The sequence below is a fragment of the Pristiophorus japonicus genome, chromosome 10 (assembly GCF_044704955.1).
Source record: "Pristiophorus japonicus isolate sPriJap1 chromosome 10, sPriJap1.hap1, whole genome shotgun sequence".
Taxonomy (NCBI): Eukaryota; Metazoa; Chordata; class Chondrichthyes; family Pristiophoridae; genus Pristiophorus; species Pristiophorus japonicus.
Window position 1 is genome coordinate 60,960,311 of NC_091986.1, and position 25,453 is coordinate 60,985,763.

The 25,453-nt window shown below is 45.3% G+C and overlaps 2 protein-coding genes across 6 annotated transcripts in view; one reads left to right on the forward strand and one right to left on the reverse strand.

Moving 5' to 3' along the window:
- Positions 1–25,453, forward strand: part of LOC139274997 (uncharacterized) — a 288,146-nt gene that overhangs the window by 128,006 nt on the left and 134,687 nt on the right. The window lies entirely within an intron of this gene.
- LOC139274744 (UDP-glucose:glycoprotein glucosyltransferase 2-like) overlaps positions 1–25,453 on the reverse strand; it is a 164,106-nt gene that overhangs the window by 58,478 nt on the left and 80,175 nt on the right. Inside the window, exons 11-13 of the mRNA XM_070891431.1 lie at positions 16,239–16,299; positions 11,167–11,258; positions 7,612–7,762 (exon numbers count right to left, since the gene is read on the reverse strand). Coding sequence (XP_070747532.1) covers positions 7,612–7,762; positions 11,167–11,258; positions 16,239–16,299 — 304 coding nt within the window. The remainder of the gene's footprint in view (positions 1–7,611; positions 7,763–11,166; positions 11,259–16,238; positions 16,300–25,453) is intronic.

The following is a 25,453-nucleotide window of genomic DNA, read 5'->3' on the forward strand; positions in this document are numbered from 1 at the left end:
CTCCCCTTTAACCTTCGCCCCGCGAGCGCGGTGAAATCCGTGACCCGTGAGGCTGGCAGGGCGTGTGCATGCCGTGACATCATTGGGCGGAGGCCCAGCGGCCCGGGCGCAACTGGTTTTACACCTCGGCTAACTCCCGCGATAGCGCCCCCTTCCCCTCCTGGGACAGCAATGGTTTGGGCCCTGTTAGCACCCCCTGCAGGCACTAACGGCAAGTGTAAACCAGGCGAATTTCTCCGCCCAAGTATCAGGAATGGTGACCATAAAACTACCAGATCGTCGTAAAAACCCATCTGGTTCACGAATGTCCTTTGGCGAAGGAAATCTGCCATCCTTACCCAGTCTGGGCCTATATGTGAATCCATTGACACTTAACTGCCCTCTGAAAAGGTCCAGCAAGCCACTCAGTTGTAAAAAACCGCTACGAAAAATAATTTTAAGAAGAAAACCGGACGGACCATTCGGCAGAAACCTCGGCACCGGCTACGGACACAATAACGGCACACCCAGCCCAGCCGACCTTGCAAAGTCTTCCTCATCAACATCTGGGGACTTGTGCCAAAATTGGGAGAGCTGTCCCACAGGCTCGTCAAGCAACAGCCTGACACAGTAATACTCTCAGAGTCTTACCTTTCAGCCAATGTCCCAGACTCCTCCATCACCATCCCTGGGTATGTCCTGTCCCACCGGCAGGACAGACCCACCAGGGGTGGTGGCACAGTGGTGTACAGTCGGGAGGGAGTGGCCCTGGGAGTCCTCAACATTGACTCTGAACCTCATGAAGTCTCATGGCATCAGGTCAAGCATGGACAAGGAAACCTCCTGCTGATTACCACCTACCGCCCTCCCTCAGCTGATGAATCAGTATCCTCCATGCTGAACACCACTTGGAAGAAGCACTGAGAATAGCAAGGGCACAGAATGTGCTCTGGGTGGGGGACTTCAATGTCCATCACCAAGAGTGACTCGGTAGCACCACTACTGACTGAGCTGGCCGAGTGCTGAAGGACACAGCTGTCAGACTGGGCCTGCGGCAGGTGGTGAGAGAACCACACAAGGGAAAAACCTACTTGACCTCGTCCTCACCCATCTACCCGTGGCAGATGATTCTGCCCATGACAGCATTGGCAGCAGTGACCACCGCACAGTCATTGTGGAGATAAAATCTCGCCTTCACACTGAGGACACCCTCCATCGTGTTGTGTGACACTACCACTGGGCCAAATGGGACAGATTCAGAACAGACCTAGCAACTCAAAACTGGGCCTCCGTGAGGCGCTGTGGGCCATCAGCAGCAGCAGAATTATATTCCACCACAATCTGTAACATACAAACAGAGAAAATAGGTGCCGGAGTAGGCCATTCGGCCCTTCGAGCGTGCACCGCCATTCAATAAGATCATGGCTGATCATTCCCTCAGTACCCCTTTCCTGCTTTCTCTCCATACCCCTTGATCCCCTTAGCCGTAAGGGTCATATCTATAACCTCATGGCCCGGCATATCCCTCACTCTACCATTACCATCAAGCCAGGGGATGAGCCCTGGTTCAATGAGAAGTGCAGAAGAGCATGCCAGTAGCAGCATCGGGCGTACCTAAAAATGAGGTGTCATCTGGGGAAGCTACATCACAGGACTACATGCATGTTAAACAGCAGATGCAGCATTCTATAGACAGAGCTAAGCGATCCCACAACCAACGGATCATTTTCAAAGCTCTCCAGTTGTGAATGGTGGTGGACCATTGAACAACTAACGGGAGGAGGCTCCATAACTATCCCCATCCTCAATGATGATGGAGCCCAGCACGTGAGTGCAAAAGACAAGGCTAAAGCGTTTGCAGCCACCTTCAGCCAGAGGTGCCGATTGGATGATCCATATTGGCCTCCGCCTGAAGGTCCCCACCATCACAAATTAAGTAAATCTAGGGGTTAAGTCATGGCAGGAGAGCTCGGACACGTGTCATGCTCCTTCTGTGCTATGTGGGAAGTCAGGGACGCTCCCAGTGTCGCTGACGACTACATGTGCAGGAAGTGTATCCGGCTGCAGCTCCTGACAGACCACATTGCGGCACTGGAGCTGCGGATGGATTTACTCTGGAGCATCCGCGATGCTGAGGGTATCGTGAATAGCACGTTTAGTGAGTTGGCCACGCCGCAGGTAAAGGTTACACAGCCAGATAGGGAATGGGTGACCAACAGGAAGAGCAGTGGAAGGAAGGCAGTGCAGGGGTCCCCTGCAGTCAACCCCCTGCAAAACAGATACACCGCTTTGTGTATGTTGGAGGGGATGACTCATCAGGGGAGAACAGCAGCAGCCAAGTTCATGGCACCATGGGTGGCTCTGCTGCACAGGAGCGCAGGAAAGATTGGGAGAGCTATAGTGGTAGGGATTCTATTGTAAGGGGAACATATAGACGTTTCTGCGGCCGCAATCGAGACTCCAGCATGGTATGTTGCCTCCCTGGTGCAAGGGTCAAGGATGTCTCGGAGCGGTTGCAGGACATTTTGAAGGGGGTGGGTGAACAGCCAGTTGTTGGGGTGCATTTCGGTACCAATGATATAGGTAAAAAACGGGATGAGGTCCTACAAGACGAAATTAAGGAGCTAGGAGCTAAATTAAAAAGTAGGACCTCAAAGGTAGTAATCTCAGGATTGCTACCAGTGCCACGTGCTAGTCAGAGTAGGAATAGCAGGATAGCTCAGATGAATACGTGGCTTGAGAAATGGTGCAGAAGGGAGGGATTCAAATTCCTGGGACATTGGAACCGGTTCTGGGGGAGGTGGGACCAGTACAAACCAGATGGTCTGCACCTGGGCAGGACCGGAACCAATGTCCTAGGGCGAGTGCTTGCTAGTGCTAATGGGGAGGGGTTAAACTAATATGGCAGGGGGATGGGAACCTATGCAGGGAGACAGTGGCAAGTAGAATGGGGGCATAAGCAAAAGATACAAAGAAGAAAAGTAAAAGGGAGGGGAGAGAAACCCAAGGCAAAAATCAAAAAGGGCCACATTACAGCAAAAGTCTAAAGGGGCAAAGTGTGTTAAAAGACAAGCCTGAAGGCCCTGTGCCTCAATGCGAGGAGTATTCGTAATAAGGTGAATGAATTAACTGCGCAGGCAGCTATTAATGAACGGGACTGGACATCACAGAGATATGGCTCCAGGGTGACCAAAGCTGGGAACTCAACATCCAGGGGTATTCAACATTTAGGAAGGATAGACAGAAAGGAAAAGGAGGTGGGGTGGCGTTGCTGGTTAAAGAGGAAATTAATGCAATAGTAAGGAAGGACATTAGCTTGGATGATGTGGGATCGGTATGGGTGAAGCAGCGGAATATCAAAGGGCAGAAAACGCTAGTGGGAGTTGTGTACAGACCACCAAACAGTAGTAGTGAGGTTGGGGACAGCATCAAACAAGAAATTAGGGATGCGTGCAATAAAAGTACAGCAGTTATCATGGGCGACTTTAATCTACATATTGATTGGGCTAACCAAACTGGTAGCACCTGGAGTGTATTAGGGATGGTTTTCTAGACCAATATATCGAGGAATCAACTAGAGGCCTGGCCATCCTAGACTGGGTGATGTATAATGAGAAAGGACTAATTAGCAATCTTGTTGTGCGAGGCCCCTTGAGGAAGACTGACCATTATATGGTAGAATTCTTTATTAAGATGGAGAGTGCCACAGTTAATTCAGAGACTAGGGTCCTGAACTTAAGGAAAGGTAACTTCGATGGTATGAGGCATGAATTGGCTAGAATAGACTGGCAAATGACACTTAAAAGGTTGGCGGTGGATAGGCAATGGCAAACATTTCAAGATCACATGGATGAACTTCAGCAATTCTACATCTCTGTCTGGAGTAAAAATAAAACGGGGAAGGTGGCTCAACCGTGGCTAACAAGGGAAATTAAGGGTCCAAGGAAGAGGCATATAAATTGGCCAGAAAAAGCAGCAAACCTGAGGACTGGGAGAAATTTATAATTCAGCAGAGGAGGACTAAGGGTTTAATTAGGAGGGGGAAAATAGAGTATGAGAGGAAGCTTGCTGGGAACATAAAAACTGACTGCAAAAGCTTCTATAGATATGTGAAGAGAAAAGGATTAGTGAAGAGAAACATAGGTCCCTTGCAGTCAGATTCAGGTGAATTTATAATGGGGAACAAAGAAAAGGCAGACCAGTTGAACAAATACTTTGGTTCTGTCTTCACAAAGGAAGACACAAATAACCTTCCGGAAATACTAGGGGACCGAGGATCGAGTGAGAAGGAGGAACTGAAGGAAATCCTTATTAGGCAGGAAATTGTGTCAGGGAAATTGATGGGATTGAAGGCCGATAAATCCCCGACCCTGATAGTCTGCATCCCAGAGTACTTAAGGAAGTGGCCCTAGAAATCGTGGATGCATTGGTGGTCATTTTCCAACAGTCTATCGACTCTGGATCAGTTCCTATGGACTGGAGGGTAGCTAATGTAACACCACTTTTTAAAAAAGGAGGGAGAGAAAACGGGTAATTATAGACCGGTTAGCCTGACATCAGTCGTGGGGAAAATGCTGGAATCAATTATTAAAGATGAAATAGCAGCGCATTTGGAAAGCAGTGACAGGATCGGTCCAAGTCAGCATGGATTTATGAAAGGGAAATCATGTTGGACAAATCTTCTAGAATTTTTTGAGGGTGTAACTAGTAGAGTGGACAAGGGAGAACCAGTGGATGTGGTGTCTTTGGATTTTCAAAAAGCTTTTGACAAGGTCCCACACAAGAGATTGGTGTGCAAAATTAAAGCACATGGTATTGGGGGTAATGTACTGATGTGGATAGAGAACTGGTTGGCAGACAGGAAGCAGAGAGTCGGGATAAACGGGTCCTTTTCAGAATGGCAGGCAGTGACTAGTGGAGTGCCGCAGGGCTCAGTGCTGGGACCCCAGCTATTTACAATATACATTAATGATTTAGATGAAGGAAATGAGTGTAATATCTCCAAGTTTGCAGATGACACTAAACTGGGTGGCGACATGAGCTGTGAGGAGGACGCTAAGAGGCTGCAGGGTGACTTGGACAGGTTAGGTGAGTGGGCAAATGCATGGCAGATGCAGTATAATGTGGATAAATGTGAGGTTATCCACTTTGGGGGCAAAAACACGAAGGCAGAATATTATCTGAATGGCGGCAGATTAGGAAAAGGGGAGGTGCAATGAGATCTGGGCGTCATGGTACATCAGTCATTGAAAGTTGGCATGCAGGTACAGCAGGCGGTGAAGAAGGCAAATGGTATGTTGGCTTTCATAGCGAGGGGATTGAGTATTGGAGCAGGGAGGTCTTATTGTAGTTGTACAGGGCCTTGGTGAGGCCTCAACTGGAATATTGTGTTCAGTTTTGGTCTCCTAATCTGGGGAAGGACGTTCTTGCTATTGAGGGAGTACAGCGAAGGTTCACCCGACTGATTCCCGGGATGGCAGGACTGACATATGAGGAGAGACTGGATCGACTGGGCCTGTATTCACTGGAGTTGAGAAGGATGAGAGGGGATCTCATAGAAACATATAAAATTCTGACGGGACTGGACAAGTTAGATGCAGGAAGAATGTTCCCGATGTTGGGGAAGTCCAGAACCAGGGGACATAGTCTAAGGATAAGGGGTAGGCCATTTAGGACTGAGATGAGAAAAAACTTGTTCACTCAGAGAGTTAACCTGTGGAATTGCTTAACGCAGAGAGTTGTTGATGCCAGTTCATTGGATATATTCAAGAGAGTTAGATATGGCCCTTACGGCTAAAGGAATCAAGGGGTATGGAGAGAAAGCAGGAAAGGGGCACTGAGGTGAACCATTAGCCATGATCATGTTGAATGGTGGTGCAGGCTCAAATGGGCCGAATGGCCTACTCCTACACCTATTATCAATGTTTCTATGTAAAAGCCAGTCTTCAGACAATTCGATTCACTCCACGTGATATCAAGAAGTGGCTGAGCGCACTGGATACAGCAAAGGCTATGGGCCCCGACAACATCCCGGCTGTCGTGCTGAAGACTTGTGCTCCAGAACTAGCCGCACCTCTAGCCAAGCTGTTCCAGTACAGCTACAACACCGGCATCGACCCGACAATGTGGAAAACTGACCAGGTATGTCCTGTCCACAAAAAGCAGGACAAATTCAATCCGGCCAATTACCACCCCATCAGTCTACTCTCAATCATCAGCCAAGAGATAGAAGGTGTCATCGACAGTACTATCAAGTGGCACTTACTCACCGATGCCCAGCTTGGGTACCGCCAGGACCACTCAGCTCCAGACTTCATTCCAGCCTTGTTGCAAACATGGACAAAAGAGCTCAATTCCAGAGGTGAGGTGAGAGTGATTGCCCTTGGCATCAAGGCAGCATTTGACCGAGTGTGGCATCAAGGAGCCCCAGTAAAACTGAGAGTCAATGAGAATCAGGGAGAAAACTCTCCACTGGCTGGACTCATATCTAGCACTAAGGAAGATGTCTGTGGTGGTTGGAGGCCAATCATCTCAGCCCCAGGACATCGCTGCAGGAGTTCCTCAGGGCAGTGTCCTCGGCCCAACCATCTTCAGCTGCTTCATCACTGACCTTATCTCCATCATAAGGTCAGAAGTGGGGATGTTCGCTGATGACTGCACAGCGTTCGGTGCCATTCGCAACTCCTCAGATAATGGAGCAGTCCATGCCCACATACAGCAAGACCTGCACAACATTCAGGCTTTGGCTGATAAGTGGCAAGTAACATTCACACCACACAAGTGCCAGGCAATGACCATCTCCAACAAGCGAGAGTCTAACCACCGCCCCTTGACATTCAACGGCATTATCATTGCCGAAACCCCACCGTCAACATCCTGGGGGTTACCATTGACCAGAAACTTAACTGGACCAGCCACATAAATACTGTGGCGACAAGAGCAGGTCAGAGGCTGGGTATTCTGCGGCGAGTATCTCACCTCCTGACTCCCCAAAGCCTTTCCACCATCTACAAGGCACAAGTCAGGAGTGTGATGGAATACTCTCCACTTGCCTGGATGAGTGCAGCTCCAACATCACTCGAGAAGCTCTTCTCGAATCAGCACTCCATCCACCACCTCAAACATTCACTCCCTCCACCACCGGCGCACCGTGGCTGCAGTGTGTACCATCGACACTCCCTCCCTAACAGCACTGTAGGAGCACCTTCACCACACGGACTACAGCGATTCAAGAAGGCACCACCACATTCTCAAGGGGCAATTAGGGATGGCCAATAAATGCTGACCATGCCAACGACGCCCACATCCCAGGAACAAATAAAAACAAATACTGGACAAGGTATGGTCATTTTGTATGATTCAATGAAGGTGAAATTAGCAGGGCTCCGGGATATGAGCAGGGCTGGGACTAATTGGATAGCTCTTTCAAAGAGACAGCACAGAGACGATGGGCTGAATGAACGACTTCTTAGCTGTATGATTCTGTGCTATACTGTTTCTGCAGGGCATGCACTGATGTTGTGCTGAAGTTATAGCCAACCCCTACAGAAATACTGAGCCAATATATTTCTGTTACTAAAACATACAGCAGAAAGCGCTGGACACACACCAAGCAATGCATAATATACTAACAATGATGGCCGAATGTTGGATGTCAAGTGCGGAGCTTTCCTCCATGGGGTGAACATTCAGTCGTAGAAGCTTGCTGAGATCTTTATCTTTGATCCCTATGTTATAAAGGCCATCCATAACTTTCCCTTCCTCTTTGAGGATATCTAGGATACTAGAAAAAGCACAAGAAATAATGAGATTTGGTCACAGACAATGCAACAATGTGACTAAAACACAGGAACTTTATCAGTTTCAATTGAAAAATGCGGATAAACCTGGAAATAGCATGGTTGAGTCAATGGGAGAATTCCGCCAAAGTTTAAAAAGAATTGTGGGGTTTTAAACAAATGTGAAACAGTCTGCACTCAATCATTTGGTTGATAAAGTTCCTGAAATGCAGTTTTCATGTGACTATGACAGGCTGATTGCCATAAAGTCCTATTGATTACATAAATAAGTGAAATAGAATACCTGGATACAAATTAAAATTAGCCAAAAGCTTGTGGTCAGTGGTGCCATTCCCTGGAGGTCGTGGGTTCAAACCCCACCCCAGAGTACGCAATCGAAGCCAACACTTCAATACAATAGTGAGGGAACGCTGCCTTTTTGGAAGGGTGCTAAACCAAGGCTGTCCTCATGAGTGGATGCAAAAGATACAATGGTTCCCTTTGAAGAAGAACAGGGCCTTTATCCTCGTGTCCTGGCCAGCATTTATCCCTCAAACTACAGCATTTAACCAGAGCAGAATATCGACTCATTTATCTCACTGGTGTTTGTGTGACCTTGCTGTGCATAAATTGGCTGCTGCATTTGTAACAGTACAACAGTAACTGCACTTCAAAAATACTTCATTGGTTTGAAGCACGTGAAGATGACTGGAGGATGTTAAGGATGCTATGTAAATGCAAGTCTCTTTTCTTTCTTGGTACCACTTTGGATGCACTTACAATGAAATGCATGTTAACAATCTCAAAGATGACATTCAGTTTCTGACTGAGGACAGGTAGGGGGGGGGGGGAAGTTTTCAGGGGGGGGGGGGGTTTGGTGGGAAAGAAATGTTTTGACAGTGGGCCAAGACCCCACTGCCAGCCCTCCACCATATGCCTTTCCCAGATGTCGGGTCTGTCAGCGCTGAACAGACCCAACACACAGCGACCGAGGAGACAATTTAAGTCATTATGACCTTGTAAACAGCCCATTAAGTAGTATTTTGAGCTCACCTTCAGAGTTCACCCACGCTGCTCGGGGATCATGTCAGGTCAGCAGGGCAGGAGTTGTGAGGCCATGGAATCAGCTCATTACTGACAGCTCGGAGATCGGGCGGTAGTTTGCAAGGACAGAGGGGTCAAGGGTGGGGCTTTTTTGAGGAGGAGACGGGTGTCAACGAAACCTTTGAGGAGGAGGAGGATAATGCCAGAGGAGAGGGAACCATTAACGTTAGTTAACACAGGGATGAGGAGGGGAAACTCGGTCATCAGCAGTCTGGAGGGAATGGGATCGAGGGAGCAGGAGGTGGGTCTGATGGAGAAGAGGTACTCAGAGAGGGAATGATGGGAGATCAGAGAGAAACTAGAGAAAGATGTGAGTTCAGGGCTAGGCCTTATGGGAAATGTTGGCCAGTGTGTTGGGGGAAGGGGGGGAGGGGGAAAGTGGCAGGGGCAGCTCGATGGCTGGTCTCAATCGTGGTGACAAAGAAATCCATGAGCTCCTCGCACTTGTTGGAGGTGAGGGTGGAGGAAGCAGAAGAGAGGGGTTTAAAAAGACGGTTTGTAGTGAGGAGGGGTTAGCTTTGCATTCCAGGTTGAAATTGGAATAGTGAGCAGTTTTGTCAGGAGAGCAGGACCCAGTAATGCTTTTTGTGGTCCAGCCAGACCTGCCGATGAATAGTTAAGCCAGTTGTCTGCATTCCTTGGAGTTAGGGAGCCACGGTGAGGGCCATACCTGGGCAATGACCGGGGTGAGAGTCTCATGGTTTTAATGGAGACAAGTGGTTGAAGTGAGGGTGTGGTTGAGCAGATCGGTGGCTGCAGAAATGGTGAGTGGAGGGCCAAAGGCTGGACAGGTGAGAATTTGAAAGTGACTTGGGGGAGAGTTTTATCCAAGGGCGGACAGTGGGATTGGGAGCGGGAAGGGGATTTTGGTGGAGAGGGATACAAGGAAGTGGTTATAGACGGTCTTATCTGTGATTGACACGTTGGGAATAGCGAGGCCACACGAGATGGCGAGGTTGAGGCAGTCGGGCTGTGAATTCGGGTCACCTACCCAGGTGAGTTTATAGGGAGGGAGAGATTTTGGGTGGATAGGAGGGTCGTGAACTCAGAGGAGAGAGGGCATGATGAGTTGAGATGGCGGTGCCAAGGCACAAGGAGAAAAGCAGTGATGATATCTCGGTGAGAAGCTTAGTATGGTAGTTGGGTGGGTGGTAGAGAATGAGGATTGGAAGTGAGAAGTGAGAGGGGTGGTACAAGGTAAGATGCTCAGAGGAGGAGAAGTTGCCAGAGGAGATGGGGGACAGATCCCGTTGTGACTTGGTGATATGGGCTACACCACCACTGCAGTTTGGGCAAATGGTGGAACGTATTCGCTGTGCAAGGAGGCTTCATTTAGGGGGAAGGTGTCATCACCCCGCCGCCAGGTTTCAGTCAAGCCATGATGTTGATGCAATCACCCACAAGAGGAGCTCAGATGGCAAGGGCCTGGTGCAAGTGAATGGACCTTCGGGAGGGAGATGCGGAGAAGCATGGCAATAGCCAATCCATCAGCAGAGTGCACAAGGCCAGCGCTGGGAACGGTGAATAAGATTAGCCAGAGGGCGCGCTAGGCAGGAAGGTCGACGAGAGAGTCAGATGGGGCAGCAAGGGTTGCTGCTCGGAGGTTGGCAGTGAGGGGTGCCTCGATGGCAAGAAAGCTACAGAGGGAAGCTGTAGACGAATCGGAGGGAGTCGAGACTGGGCTGTAATGATGAGGAGTGCTACAGGGTAGGGATTTGGGAGGGCAGAGTACCCAAGCGGGGAGAAGGGGAGAAGAGAAATGCATGCACTCCGCAAAAAATGACAAGAGGCTAGTGTAAGGACAGCTTCAGTTCGGCAACCTGTCCCATTATCACTGGTGGTCATGTAGTTCCCTTAAATTTATTTTTTCCCTTCCCCTCTTCCACTGATTCTTCTCCTTTAGGTTCTTTGACCTTTTTCATTACTTTGACTCTTCAACTGTTCTGCCAAATGAGCCATGGGAGGGAGGGCGGCCATTCTCATTGGCTGCTACCGAGCAGACTAGGTGGGAGGCCTCAAAGGCACTGTTCGAGAATACGACTGTTCCTACTTTAAAAAATATATATATATACATTATGCCAAACTTTCAGAAGCATTCAATCAGGGAAAGTTGGGAAATACATGGAGGGATGGTTGCTGATTACTGCAGCAAAGGTAGCCACACTTTGCCTTTAAATTGAGATGGCCATCTTAAATCCACATATTAATGGATATAGTGACTCAACAAAATGTGTTACAATGCTCAGGTGAAAGGATTCGAATAAATATGGATAATAGAAATATCGCTGTATTCATGGATACCCACCTGAATGGATCATGAGTGTCCAGATCCACATGTAGTCCATTTATAAACAAAGCTGAATCTCCAGGTTGAAGTCCCAAAGTTTCCGCAAAATGCTGAATAAACCAAATGAACTTTTGTTACTGCAGTAAGTGTAAGTTATCATATGCAGCGATTTTCACGATGGCTTTCCCAGTTGTGAGAATGTATAGTGAAGCTCAGTGTAGCATTGACTGTAAGTGAGCAGACATCCCCATATTTCTAATTGTAACAACCACTAACAAGCAATTTCCAATGATATAAAAACCAAACATGACTGGCTCAAAAATACATTAATAGCAGTTTACAACTTTTGGAAAATATACACCATTTTTTCATGGCAATTCTGACTAGAAGTTTTAGGGAAAGCAATATATCTTTCTAATTGTCATTGTTTGCATATAATTGATCTTCAGATATTATCAGGATACTTGTTGAACTAACTGGGATCCTACTTTGGTACAGATTGCAGCTTAGTATGAACACTTTGACATAGCACTGCTTTAGAGTCAGGCTTTAAGCTTATCCTTAAAATGCCATTAATAACTTTGTCCTTATTGGTAACCTAGTTATTGGATCGACATTTGCGTTATAGTGGTGATGAAACTAATACCATGATACTATCTTTGTAAGGACTAATAGCCATCATTGCCACAATTCTCAAATTAAATTCAAGATTTTTGTTTCTGTAAATCCAACTCAAATGCCATCCAGTCTGTTGAAATATTCAGCTGGGCTATCAGACTGAAACACAGACAGTGACAGACTGGAACATCGAGCAGACAGTTCCTTTACAGGAAGACAGAATATGATCTGAATGGTGACAGATTAGGAAAAGGGGAGGTGCAATGAGGTCTGGGTGTCATGGTTCATCAGTCATTGAAATTGGCATGCAGGTACAGCAGGTGGTGAAGAAAGCAAATGGCATGTTGGCCTTCATAGCGAGAGGGTTTGAGTATAGGAGCAGGGAGGTCTTACTGCAATTGTACAGGGCCTTGGTGAGGCCTCACCTGGAATATTGTGTTCAGTTTTGGTCTCCTAATCTGAGGAAGGACATTCTTGCTATTGAGGGAGTGCAGCGAAGGTTCACCAGACTGATTCCAAGGATGGCTGGACTGACATATGAGGAAAGACTGGATCAACTGGGCTTGTATCCATTGGAGTTTAGAAGGATGAGAGGGGATCTCATAGAAACGTATAAGATTCTGACGGGACTGGACAGGTTAGATGCAGGAAGAATGTTCCCGATGTTGGGGAAGTCCAGAACCAGGGGACACAGCCTAAGGATAAGGGGTAAGCCATTTAGGATCAAGGTGAGGAGAAACTTCTTCACTCAGAGGGTGTTTAACCTGTGGAGTTCTCTACCGCAGAAAGTTGTTGAGGCCAGTTCGTTAGATATATTCAAGAGGGAGTTAGATGTGGCCCTTACAGCTAAAGGGATCAAGGGGTATGGAGAGAAAGCAGGAAAGGGGTACTGAGGTTGAATGATCAGCCATGATCTTATTGAATGGTGGTGCAGGCTCGAGGGGCTGAATGGCCTACTCCTGCACCTAATTTCTATGTTACTTCACTAAAAAAAATGGTACATCAACTTTAAAAAAATAATTATTTAATTGTATTAAAAAAAACTTCTAACGGTACATTTGAACTCTGAACTACTTCCAGCTATTAGAAGTCATTATTTACTGTAATTCACAATTGAATTACAGTAAATAATGACTTCTAATAGCTGGAAGTAGTTCAGAGTTCAAATGTAACCCACTGTTGACAGTAATGTACCAAAATATTTCAATAAATGACTGACCAACAGTGATTTTTTAGGTTAAAAATGCTTGTCTCTTAAAATCATTGGTTTCAATAAGCTTGTAAGGAGATAGCCATTCATTGTTCTTCCTCCAGGAATGAAGACAGGATAATTGGTTCAAGGCATTCCTCCATCGATCGATCTGCACTTTTGGTGCAAATGGTACTATTGTGGAAACAGGTTTTAGCATAAATAAAGAGTGATTACTTGCAACACATTTGTGACACTCTCTACATATGCACGCCCATAGCGAGGGGATTTGAGTACAGGGGCAGGGAGGTGTTACTACAGTTGTACAGGGCCTTGGTGAGGCCACACCTGGAGTATTGTGTACAGTTTTGGTCTCCTAGGAAGGACATTTTTGCTATTGAGGGAGTTCAGCGAAGGTTCACCAGACTGATTCCCAGGATGGCGGGACTGACATATCAAGAAAAACTGGATCAACTGGGCTTGTATTCACTGGAGTTCAGAAGAATGAGAGGGGATCTCATTGAAACGTTTAAAATTCTGACGGGTTTAGACAGGTTAGATGCAGGAAGTCTGTTCCCAATGTTGGGAAAGTCCAGAACCAGGGGTCACAGTCTAAGGATAAGGGGTAAGCCATTTAGGACCGAGATGAGGAGAAACTTCTTCACCCAGAGAGTGGTGAACCTGTAGAATTGTCTACCACAGAAAGTTGTTGAGGCCAATTCACTAAATATGTTCAAAAAGGAGTTGGATGTAGTCCTTACTACTAGGGGGATCAAGGGGTATGGTGAGAAAGCAGGAATGGGGTACTGAAGTTGCATGTTCAGCCATGAACTCATTGAATGGCGGTGCAGGCTCGAAGGGCCAAATGGCCTACTCTTGCACCTATTTTCTATGTTTCTATGCGTGATACAGTTCTGACCTGAAACATTAACTCTGTTTCTCTCTCCACAGGTGCTGCCTGAACTGCTGAGCATTTCCAGCATTTTCTGTTTTATTTCAGATTTCCAGCATCCGCAGTATTTTACTTTTGTATTAGGGGGAACAGCGTCCACCAATGCTTGATTTTAAAATTCTCATCCTCATGTTAAAATCCCTCCATGGCCTCAACCCTTCCGATCTGAACTCGGCAGTGAGAGTGCTCCTAACCCAGGAAAGTGAGTCCTGTTTATTCTCTGAAAGCAGTCGTGTTAGCTCTGTTGAGTTCTCAAGCCAGGTTTCACAATGAATGGATCAAATTACACATTCCAGAAAACTGCTGGGTGTGTCTTTTCCTCTAAGGGAACCAATCAGAAATCTTGTCTGCCCACCAAGGGAACCAATCAGAACTTGTGTTACAAATAGTTACAGCCTTTAAAATATCTTACCAAAATGTTTTTTTTTTACAACGTTCAAGGTGTTGAGAGTCAGTGAAAGACAGTAGTGCTCGGGCAGCCTCGTTATCTTTATCCTCACAGCTCTCATCAATGATCTTACTTTACTCGGCTTGTTTATAAAAGAAGCGCCACACTACTGTCTAAAATAGAATTTTCTACAATATTTCCTCTCAAAATTGTTGCCTGAAACAGGACACTTGCATCAAAAACCCAGTGAATGCCAGGAATTAAAGCCTGCACAATTAAAGTGATCGTATTCAATTTCATTGTAAATTTATTTCTGATAATTAAATATATCACCTTAATCTGAAATGATAGCTAATATATTAAATTAGCAACCAAAGAATTTTACACAGCGTTGAAATTTAAACAAGTGCTGAAATGCTTGGTGTGAGTGTCACAAAGATTTTCCCTCGGGTTGCCACCATATGATGCAACTTTAAGCATTTTTTTCCGACACTCGCCAGTTGTATCCTGCTGATGGCCAACAGCTGGATATCACTTTAATTGGATCTAACGATCATATCCTTTCTCGAGTTGGCTCGTTCTTGGCTCCTGCTTTGTCTGCCAGATATTAACTGCCAGGCATGTTATGTGGCCAGAACTCTTGCTGAGGGCTATGAGGTGTTATTACTGAAATCTTTATTTAACTGGTCTATATCTTCAAAACTAAATATCAGAATGTTAGTATTTTCCTTAATTTCAAAGCAGTTTGCACAGAAGCATCTTTGCAGCTGAGCTAGGAGTCTGTCAACAAATCAAATTATCACAAGGAAATATTTTCAGTGTGTGAATTACAGCTCACAAGCAAGGTCTGCAGCAATAATGAGATAAAAGTTGCAGACAATGTAAAGACAAAGAAGGGCACAGTAGTGTTTTAATTCTGATGGATGAATAACGATTGTGAAATGACAATGAATGTTTGTAAACAGAGATTATGTCCAATTAAATGGATTGATTTAATAAATCAATTATTAGAAGTTTTTCAACTATTTGTCATGTTTACAATGTATTTATTGATATTGAAGCAGTACTAAAATATACTTCAAAACATTAGACTTTGTGATTCTGTCTCAATGAAAAATGTACAGGGTAATCAGTGACCTTTTTAACCGATAGATTTTAAACAGTTCAGTTAAGAATTTGTTATTTTCTATGACCTGAACATTATTCTGCCGCTACAAGCTTTGATTTGCATTTTTTTTGATATAAAAAGACTACCCTCATATTCCTAACTACCTGTACAGTGAGAGCCTACACACGATTTTATCGTTGACCTATCCTACAAAAGCACTTGTGTGTGTGACTATGTATGTGAACAATGTTAAGTGCTTTGGTCGGGTGTCAGCTTATTGCAATGTTTTAATTTAAATTTATCCTGCGCTTACATTCTAAAATATGCTCTGAAATAAAATACAAGAAAGTTATCCCAAAATTCTAACTACTCAGAAAAAGCAACCATGATAATCTTCAACTCTGACTTTTTAAATTTAGGTGGAGACAATAACGGTAACAAGATCAACAGATTTATCCAAAGTGCTCATTTCTGAGAGAACTTATAAACAGGTTTCTGTGCAGAGTCAACATGTGCTTCCCAAGATGATGAGTAAGGATTGGATGGCAGATCTAATGTTTTTAACACATTACAGAGAACAGTCATGTCTGCACTAAGAGTAATTCAGAGTAATCAAAGCAAAGTCTTACATGGCCTCAGGGGCAGAACACATTTTATTGCTGGAACTGTTCAAATAATTAACTCTAATGCAAGAATTTATTTTTGATTAAATTCAAAGTTGGCAATTAGTTAACGCACATTACTGTCTAGTTAGTACTAACTTACATTTGTAAATATTTGATGCAGTTGCCTGGATTCCTGGAGAACTACAGTTTCTCCGGCAAAGATAGCCTACCTTTTGATTTGCCTCAATTTCATGTCTCATTTCCTGGTTCACCACTATTCTTGTCAGCGATCTGTGGGTAAATTCAAATAAACATTTTTGAAACAGACATTATATGACATTCATTTTTTTCCCACTCTGAAATGTTCCCTTTTTTGTGGCCATGTCTTACACAAACGTTGATGCTGCAAGCTCTCTGCTGTGCCCAGAGAAGGTGGGCTGTCTCTTGTGCAGCAAGCAAATGGATATGACTGGATTGCAATAGTATGAATACAAACACAATCATGGCCTGATGCAGCATCACCAGACAGTGTCAGGATCGGATGGCAGAGTGTGCTCTCAACATGTTATATCAAATGCATCATTCCCATCAGCTCTTCAATTCGGCCCTGATACTGCGTGAGGTGTTGTGAATCATATGACTGAAGTTAATGAAAAAAGTTTGGCATCAGCGATCACCTACTGTACGCAGACAGCAGTTTTTAAGACTTTTGTTTCCATGGATGGGAGTTGTTTAACATTTACTTGCAGTTTAAGTTTGATTGTGTGTGCTATGGTATTTTATTTCATCTGTGCGCTTGTTTCTGTAAGACGTGGTTGGATATTGTTCTTTTGGGCGTACTGAGGAATCGGAACGATGTGCAAAGCCAGCCCATCATTTTCTGTCAATTAATTTTAAGAAGCAAAGACATTGCACTTAGATGCAGAAAAATAAAGCCAAGGACCTGAAACAGGAATGAGCCGACAATGGGGAACGTGATGGATGGGTGAGAGAGACAGTCGATCAGTGGCACTATGGTCGGCTTCAGGGTTCAGGGCCTGATTATTCCCAACAGGCCAACTGCGGTTTAGGCCTCATTCTGCTGGGACCAGTAACTTTTTAAAATTTTAATTCGATACGTGTAATAATAATTTCCTGTTTGTTTTATCAAATTAGCTTATTTTTCTTTTCCTGCATCAACTGTTGCTTTTTCTGTTTACTGAACTGGATGTGTTTTGAAAATCTATGTCCCATTCTGACCGCTTTAAAATGTCAATGTTCTTGGAGATGATGCACTCCCTCGACAGTTTTATGCCAGTGTTAAAAGTTACAATGAACAATAAAGATATTGGAGGTAATGTTATGAGTCTATGCTGGAGCCTCACACACCAACAGCACAACATGGAAATCTGCGCTCAATCTGCCCACAACTGATTCTAGTCAGAACTTCATGCGTGGTCCGTACCCACATTGCCATTGTGTGTCAGCAGCAGGAGAGGTTCCCCGACTGGTATCATCTCTCCTTTCACAAATAACTTGTTCTCCCTCTCTCTTCTCCCAATAATAATATTTTATGACATCGTATTGAATAAAAACTATACTAAGTATTGCAACTTTCCAATTAAATAGTACTATTTTTCAAATGCTTCCATCAAAGGTCATCAAGTAAGAAAATGTTCACAATTTCAATTTAATACTCGTCCAAATGTTTTATTCCTGAGTGCTTGCATTCCAAATATGATCAGTACACACACTAAATAAACTATGCTAGCAAAATACTGTGGGCACAATTTTCCAGGGGGGGGGGGGGGGGCAGCGGGTGTGATCAGAGGCAGGGCGGGATCAGGGGCCAATGTCGGGGGCCAGGGGCCGGGGATCGTGGGCCAAGGATGGGCGAGCAACTTGAAAGCGATGGCAAAATCAATACAAAATTTCTTTACAATTATATTCAGATAGAGTGTGGTCAGGCACACAGACAGCACAAATGTCAAAATAAATTTGTGCATGGTCCCTTTAAGAAAACTGGCTGATGATGCATTGTCAAATGAGGTCATCAGACCCGCTTCCATCAATTGGCCAGCAAAGGAGCTACGCGGGCTTAACAAGTCCAACTGTTCCTCAGGACAAGGGCAGATCCAGTAATGGGTCTATCCAAACTATCCCAGTAATGGGTCTATCAAGGTAAAGGGTCTATCCCGGTAATGGGACTATCCCAGGATTATCCCAGTAAAGGGTCTATCCCAAGAATGAGTCGATCCCAGTAATGGGACTATCCCAGGTCTATCCCGGTAATGACTCTATCCCAGGATGACTATCCCAGGAATGACTATCCCAGGAATGATTCTATCCCAGTAATGAGTCTATTCCAGGAATGGGACTATCCCAGTAATGCGACTATTCCAGTAATGGGTCTATCCCAGTTTAGGGACTATCCCAGTAATGGGACTATCCCAGTTTAGGGACAATCCCAGTAATGGGTCTATCCCAGTAATGGGTCTATCCCAGTAATGGGACTATCCCAGTAATGAGTCTATCCCAGTAATGGGACTGTCCCGGTAATGGGTCTATCCCGGTAATGAGTCTATCCCAGTTTAGGGACTATCCCAGTAATGGGACTATCCCAGGAATGGGTCTCTCCCAGTAATGAGTCTATACCAGTAATGTGTCTATCCCAGTAATGGGACTATCCCAGTAATGTGTCTATCCCAGTAATAGGTCTATCCCAGTAATGTGTCTATCCCAGTAATGAGTCTATCCCAGAAATGTGTCGATCCCAGTAATGGGACTATCCCAGTTTAGGGACTATCCCAGTAATGGGTCTCTCCCAGTAATGAGTCTATCCCAGTAATGGGATTATCGTGTAATGGGTCTATCCCAGTAATGAGTCTATCCCAGTAATGGGTCTATCCCAGTAATGAATCTATCCCGGTAATGGGACTATCCCAGTAATGGGACTATCCCGGTAATGGGACTATCCCGGTAATGGGTCTATCCCATTAATGGGTCTATCCCAGTAATGGGTCTCTCCCAGTAATGAGTCTATCCCAGTAATGGGTCTATCCCAGTTTAGGGACTATCCCAGTAATGGGTCTATCCCAGTAAAGGGTCCATGCCAGTAATGGGTCTATCCCAGTAATGGGACTATCCCAGTAAAGGGTCTATCCCAGTAATGGGACTATCCCAGTAAAGGGTCTATCCCAGTAAAGAGTTTATCCCAGTAATGGGACTATCCCAGTAAAGTGTCTATCCCAGTAATGGGACTATCCCAGTAATGGGACTATCCCAGTAAAGGGTCTATCCCAGTAATGAGTCTAGCCTAGTAATGGGTCTATCCCAGTAAAGGGTCTATCCCAGTAATGGGACTATCCCAGTAAAGGGTCTATCCCAGTAATGGGACTATCCCAGTAAAGGGTCTATCCCAGTAAAGAGTTTATCCCAGTAATGGGACTATCCCAGTAAAGTGTCTATCCCAGTAATGGGACTATCCCAGTAATGGGACTATCCCAGTAAAGGGTCTATCCCAGTAATGAGTCTAGCCTAGTAATGGGTCTATCCCAGTAAAGGGTCTATCCCAGTAATGGGACTATCCCAGTAATGGGTCTATCCCAGTAAAGAGTCTGTCCCAGTAATGGGTCTATCCCAGTAAAGGGTCTATCCCAGTAATGGGTCTATCCCAGTAATGGGACTATCCCAGTAATGAGTCTATCCCAGTAATGGGACTATCCCAGTAATGGGACTATCCCAGTAATGAGTCTATCCCAGTAATGGGTCTATCCCAGTAATGAGTCTACCCAGTTATGGGTCTATCCCAGTAATGAGACGATCCCAGTAATGGGACTATCCCAGTTATGGGTCTATCCCAGTAATGAGACGATCCCAGTAATGGGACTATCCCAGTAATGGGTCTATCTCAGTAATGAGACTATCCCAGTAATGAGTCTATCCCAGTTATGGGTCTATCCCAGTAATGGGACTATCCCAGTAATGGGTCTATCCCAGTAATGGGTCTATCCCAGTAATGGGTCTATCCCAGTAATGGGACTGTCCCAGTAATGGGTCTATCCCAGTAATGAGACTATCCCAGTAATGGGACTATCCCAGTAATGGGTCTATCCCAGTAATGAGTCTATCCCAGTTTTGGGACTATCCCAGCAATGGGACTATCCCAGCAATGGGACAATCCCAGTAATGGGACTATCCCAGGAATGAGTCTATCCCAGTAATGGGACTATCCCAGTAATGGGTCTATCCGAGTAATGAGTCTATCCCAGTAATGGGACTATCCCAGTAATGGGTCTCTCCCAGTAATGTGTCTATCCCAGTAATGTGTCTATCCCAGTAATGGGACTATCCCAGTAATGTGTCTATCCCAGTAATGGGACTATCCCAGTAATGTGTCTATCCCAGTAATGGGACTATCCCAGTAATGGGACTATCCCAGTCATGGGACTATCAGAGTAATGTCTATATCCCAGTAATGGGACTATCCCAGTTTAGGGACCATCCCAGTAATGGGTCTATCCCAGTAATGGGTCTATCCCAGTTTAGGGACTATCCCAGTAATGGGACTATCCCAGTAATGGGTCTAATGGGACTATCCCAGTAATGAGTCTATCCCAGTTTAGGGACTATCCCAGTAATGGGTCTATCCCAGTTTAGGGACTATCTCAGTAATGGGTCTATCCCAGTAATGGGTCTATCCCAGTTTAGGGACTATCCCAGTAATGAGTCTATCCCAGTAATGGGTCCATCCCAGTCATGGGTCGATCCCAGAAATGAGTCTATCCCAGTAATGGGTCTATACCAATTTAGGGACTATCCCAGTAATGAGTCTATCCCAGTAATGGGTCTATCCCAGTAATGGGACTATCCCAATAATGGGTCTATCCCAGTTTAGGGACGATCCCAGTAATGGGACTATCCCAGCAATGGGTCTATCCCAGTAAAGGGTCTATCCCAGTAATGGGACTATCCCACTAACGGGACTATGAAAGTAATGGGTCTATCCCAGTAATGAGTCTATCCCAGTAATGGCTCTATCCCAGTAATGGGATTATCCTAGTAATGGGACTATCCCAGTAATGGGTCTATCTCAGTAATAGGACTATCCCAGTAATGGGTCTATCCCAGTAAAGGGTCTATCACTGTAATGGGTCTATCCCAGTTTAGGGACGATCCCAGTAATGGGACGATCCCAGTAATGGGTCTATCCCAGTAAAGGGTCTATCCCAGTCATGGGACTATCCCAGTAAAGAGCCTATCCCAGTAATGGGTCTATCCCAGTAATGGGACTATCCCAGTAATGGGTCTATCCCAGTAAAGGGTCTATCCAAGTAATGGGACTATCCCAGTAATGGGTCTATCCCAGTTTAGGGACGATCCCAGTAATGGGTCTATCCCAGTTTAGGGACTATCCCAGTTTAGGCACTATCCCAGTAAAGAGTCTATCCCAGTAATGGGACTATCCCAGTAATGAGACTATCCCAGTAATGTGTCTATCCCAGTGATGGGACTATCCCAGTGATGGGTCTATCCCAGTAATGGGTCTATCCCAGTAATGTGTCTATCCCAGTAATGAGTCTATCCCAGTAATGGGACTATCCCAGTAATGTGTCTATCCCAGTAATGGGACTATCCCAGTAATGGGTCGATCCCAGTAATGGGACTATCCCAGTAAAGAGTCTATCCCAGTAATGGGTCTATCCCAATAATGGGACTATCCCAGTAATGGGTCTATCCCAGTAAAGGGTCTATCCAAGTAATGGGACTATCCCAGTAATGGGTCTATCCCAGTTCAGGGACGATCCCAGTAATGGGTCTATCCCAGTTTAGGGACTATCCCAGCAATGAGTCTATCCCAGTAAAGGGTCTATCCCAGTTTAGGGACGATCCCAGTAATGGGTCTATCCCAGTTTAGGGACTATCCCAGTTTAGGCACTATCCCAGTAAAGAGTCTATCCCAGTAATGGGACTATCCCAGTAATGAGACTATCCCAGTAATGTGTCTATCCCAGTGATGGGACTATCCCAGTGATGGGTCTATCCCAGTAATGGGTCTATCCCAGGAATGGGACTATCCCAGTAATGAGTCTATCCCAGTTTAGGGACTATCCCAGTAATGGGTCTATCCCAGTAATGGGTATATCCCAGTAAAGGGTCTATCCCAGTCATGGGACTACCCCAGTAAAGAGTCTATCCCAGTAATGGGTCTATCCCAATAATGGGACTATCCCAGTAAAGAGTCTATCCCAGTAATGGGTCTATCCCAATAATGGGACTATCCCAGTAATGGGTCTATCCCAGTAAAGGGTCTATCCAAGTAATGGGACTATCCCAGTAATGGGTCTATCCCAGTTCAGGGACGATCCCAGTAATGGGTCTATCCCAGTTTAGGGACTATCCCAGCAATGAGTCTATCCCAGTAATGGGTCTATCCCAGTTTAGGGACGATCCCAGTAATGGGTCTATCCCAGTTTAGGGACTATCCCAGTTTAGGCACTATCCCAGTAAAGAGTCTATCCCAGTAATGGGACTATCCCAGTAATGAGACTATCCCAGTAATGTGTCTATCCCAGTGATGGGACTATCCCAGTGATGGGTCTATCCCAGTAATGGGTCTATCCCAGGAATGGGACTATCCCAGTAATGAGTCTATCCCAGTTTAGGGACTATCCCAGTAATGAGTCTATCCCAGTAATGGGTATATCCCAGTAAAGGGTCTATCCCAGTCATGGGACTACCCCAGTAAAGAGTCTATCCCAGTAATGGGTCTATCCCAATAATGGGACTATCCCAGTAATGGGTCTATCCCAGTAAAGGGTCTATCCAAGTAATGGGACTATCCCAGTAATGGGTCTATCCCAGTTCAGGGACGATCCCAGTAATGGGTCTATCCCAGTTTAGGGACTATCCCAGCAATGAGTCTATCCCAGTAAAGGGTCTATCCCAGTAATGGGACTATCCCAGTAAAGAGTCTATCCCAGTAATGGGACTATCCCAGTAATGGGACTATCCCAGTAAGGGACTATCCCAGTAATGGGTCTATCCCAGTAATGGGACTATCCCAGCAATGAGACTATCCCAGTAATGTGTCTATCCCAGTAATGGGACTATCCCAGAAATGAGTCTATCCCAGTAATGGGTCTATCCCAGTAATGGGACTATCCCCGTTTAGGGACTATCCCAGTAATGAGTCTATCCCAGTTTAGGGCCTATCCCAGTAATGGGTCTATCCCAGTAATGGGACTATCCCAGTAATGAGTCTATCTCAGTTTAGGGACTATCCCAGTAATGAGTCTATCTCAGTTTAGGGACTATCCCAGTAATGAGTCTATCTCAGTTTAGGGACTATCCCAGTAATGAGTCTATCTCAGTTTAGGGACTATCCCAGGAATGGGTCTGTCTCAGTTTAGGGACTATCCCAGTGGAAGATCGCACCCGAGAAATGGGATCAGAGAGCAAGGGCGCAACTCCAGTTTCCGATTGTAGCCGAACTAACAAAATGTTATAGCTTTTTAAAATTACAAACAATGCCTCCTGGTGCAAAAAGATTGGTCTGAAATCCTGGCCTTGCCGGGTCCGTACGGAGCGCACACACCCAACGAGGTATCGCAACAGCCGGTCCTCGGGGCAAGACGCGCATGTGCCGAGAACCGGCTTTACCGATCTGTCAAAATGTCTTTAGACATATCCTGCGCAGCCCCAGAGGGAGGACATCGTTCGGGAGAGGTTGGGCTATTGACCCAGCAAAGAGCCTTCAAACTCTTACGCCTGGTAAAAGCAGGCATATAGCCTACCTGTACCAGCGTCACGCTTCTAAAATATAGAAAAATTAAATTTAATCATTCATATTTATATTAAAAAGCTTGTCCATTAAGGTAAGTTTATTTTTAACCCTATTAAAAAACATTTTTAAAAATTCCAAAAAATATATTTTTTTCGAAAACATTTAATTTCAATTAATGTTAAATATATGAGGTGTTTTTTTTAATTTATGGTGCTGTGATGTGCTGTTTTAGCGGGTTTCTCATTGATAGTAATAGGAGTCCGTACAAACGGAGTTCCCACTATTATCAATGAGAATACTGCATCATGATTGGTGATCCAGGCCCACGTGACTGGCATAGAAATAAAAAAGGGAAGGTGGCTCAACCGTGGCTATCAAGGGAAATCAGGGATAGTATTAAAGCCAAGGAAGTGGCATACAAATTGGCCAGAAATAGCAGCGAACCTGGGGACTGGGAGAAATTTAGAACTCAGCAGAGGAGGACAAAGGGTTTGATTAGGGCAGGGAAAATGGAGTATGAGAAGAAGCTTGCAGGGAACATTAAGACGGATTGCAAAAGTTTCTATAGATATGCAAAGAGAAAAAGGTTAGTAAAGACAAACGTAGGTCCCCTGCAGTCAGAATCAGGGGAAGTCATAACGGGGAACAAAGAAATGGCGGACCAATTGAACAAGTACTTTGGTTCGGTATTCACGAAGGAGGACACGAACAACCTTCCGGTTATAAAAGGGGTCGGGGGGTCTAGTAAGGAGGAGGAACTGAGGGAAATCCTTATTAGCCGGGAAATTGTGTTGGGGAAATTGATGGGATTGAAGGCCGATAAATCCCCAGGGCCTGATGGACTGCATCCCAGAGTACTTAAGGAGGTGGCCTTGGAAATAGTGGATGCGTTGACAGTCATTTTCCAACATTCCATTGACTCTGGATCAGTTCCTATGGAGTGGAGGGTAGCCAATGTAACCCCACTTTTTAAAAAAGGAGGGAGAGAGAAAACAGGGAATTATAGACCGGTCAGCCTGACATCGGTAGTGGGTAAAATGATGGAATCAATTATTAAGGATGTCATAGCAGTGCATTTGGAAAGAGGTGACATGATAGGTCCAAGTCAGCATGGATTTGTGAAAGGGAAATCATGCTTGACAAATCTTCTGGAATTTTTTGAGGATGTTTCCAGTAGAGTGGATAAGGGAGAACCAGTTGATGTGGTATATTTGGACTTTCAGAAGGCGTTCGACAAGGTCCCACACAAGAGATTGATGTGCAAAGTTAGAGCACATGGGATTGGGGGTAGTGTACTGACATGGATTGAGAACTGGTTGTCAGACAGGAAGCAAAGAGTAGGAGTAAATGGGTACTTTTCAGAATGGCAGGCAGTGACTAGTGGGGTACCGCAAGGTTCTGTGCTGGGGCCCCAGCTGTTTACACTGTACATTAATGATTTAGATGAGGAGATTAAATGTAGTATCTCCAAATTTGCGGATGACACTAAGTTGGGTGGCAGTGTGAGCTGCGAGGAGGATGCTGTGAGGCTGCAGAGCGACTTGGATAGGTTAGGTGAGTGGGCAAATGCATGGCAGATGAAGTATAATGTGGATAAATGTGAGGTTATCCACTTTGGTGGTAAAAACAGAGAGACAGACTATTATCTGAATGGTGACAGATTAGGAAAAGGGGAGGTGC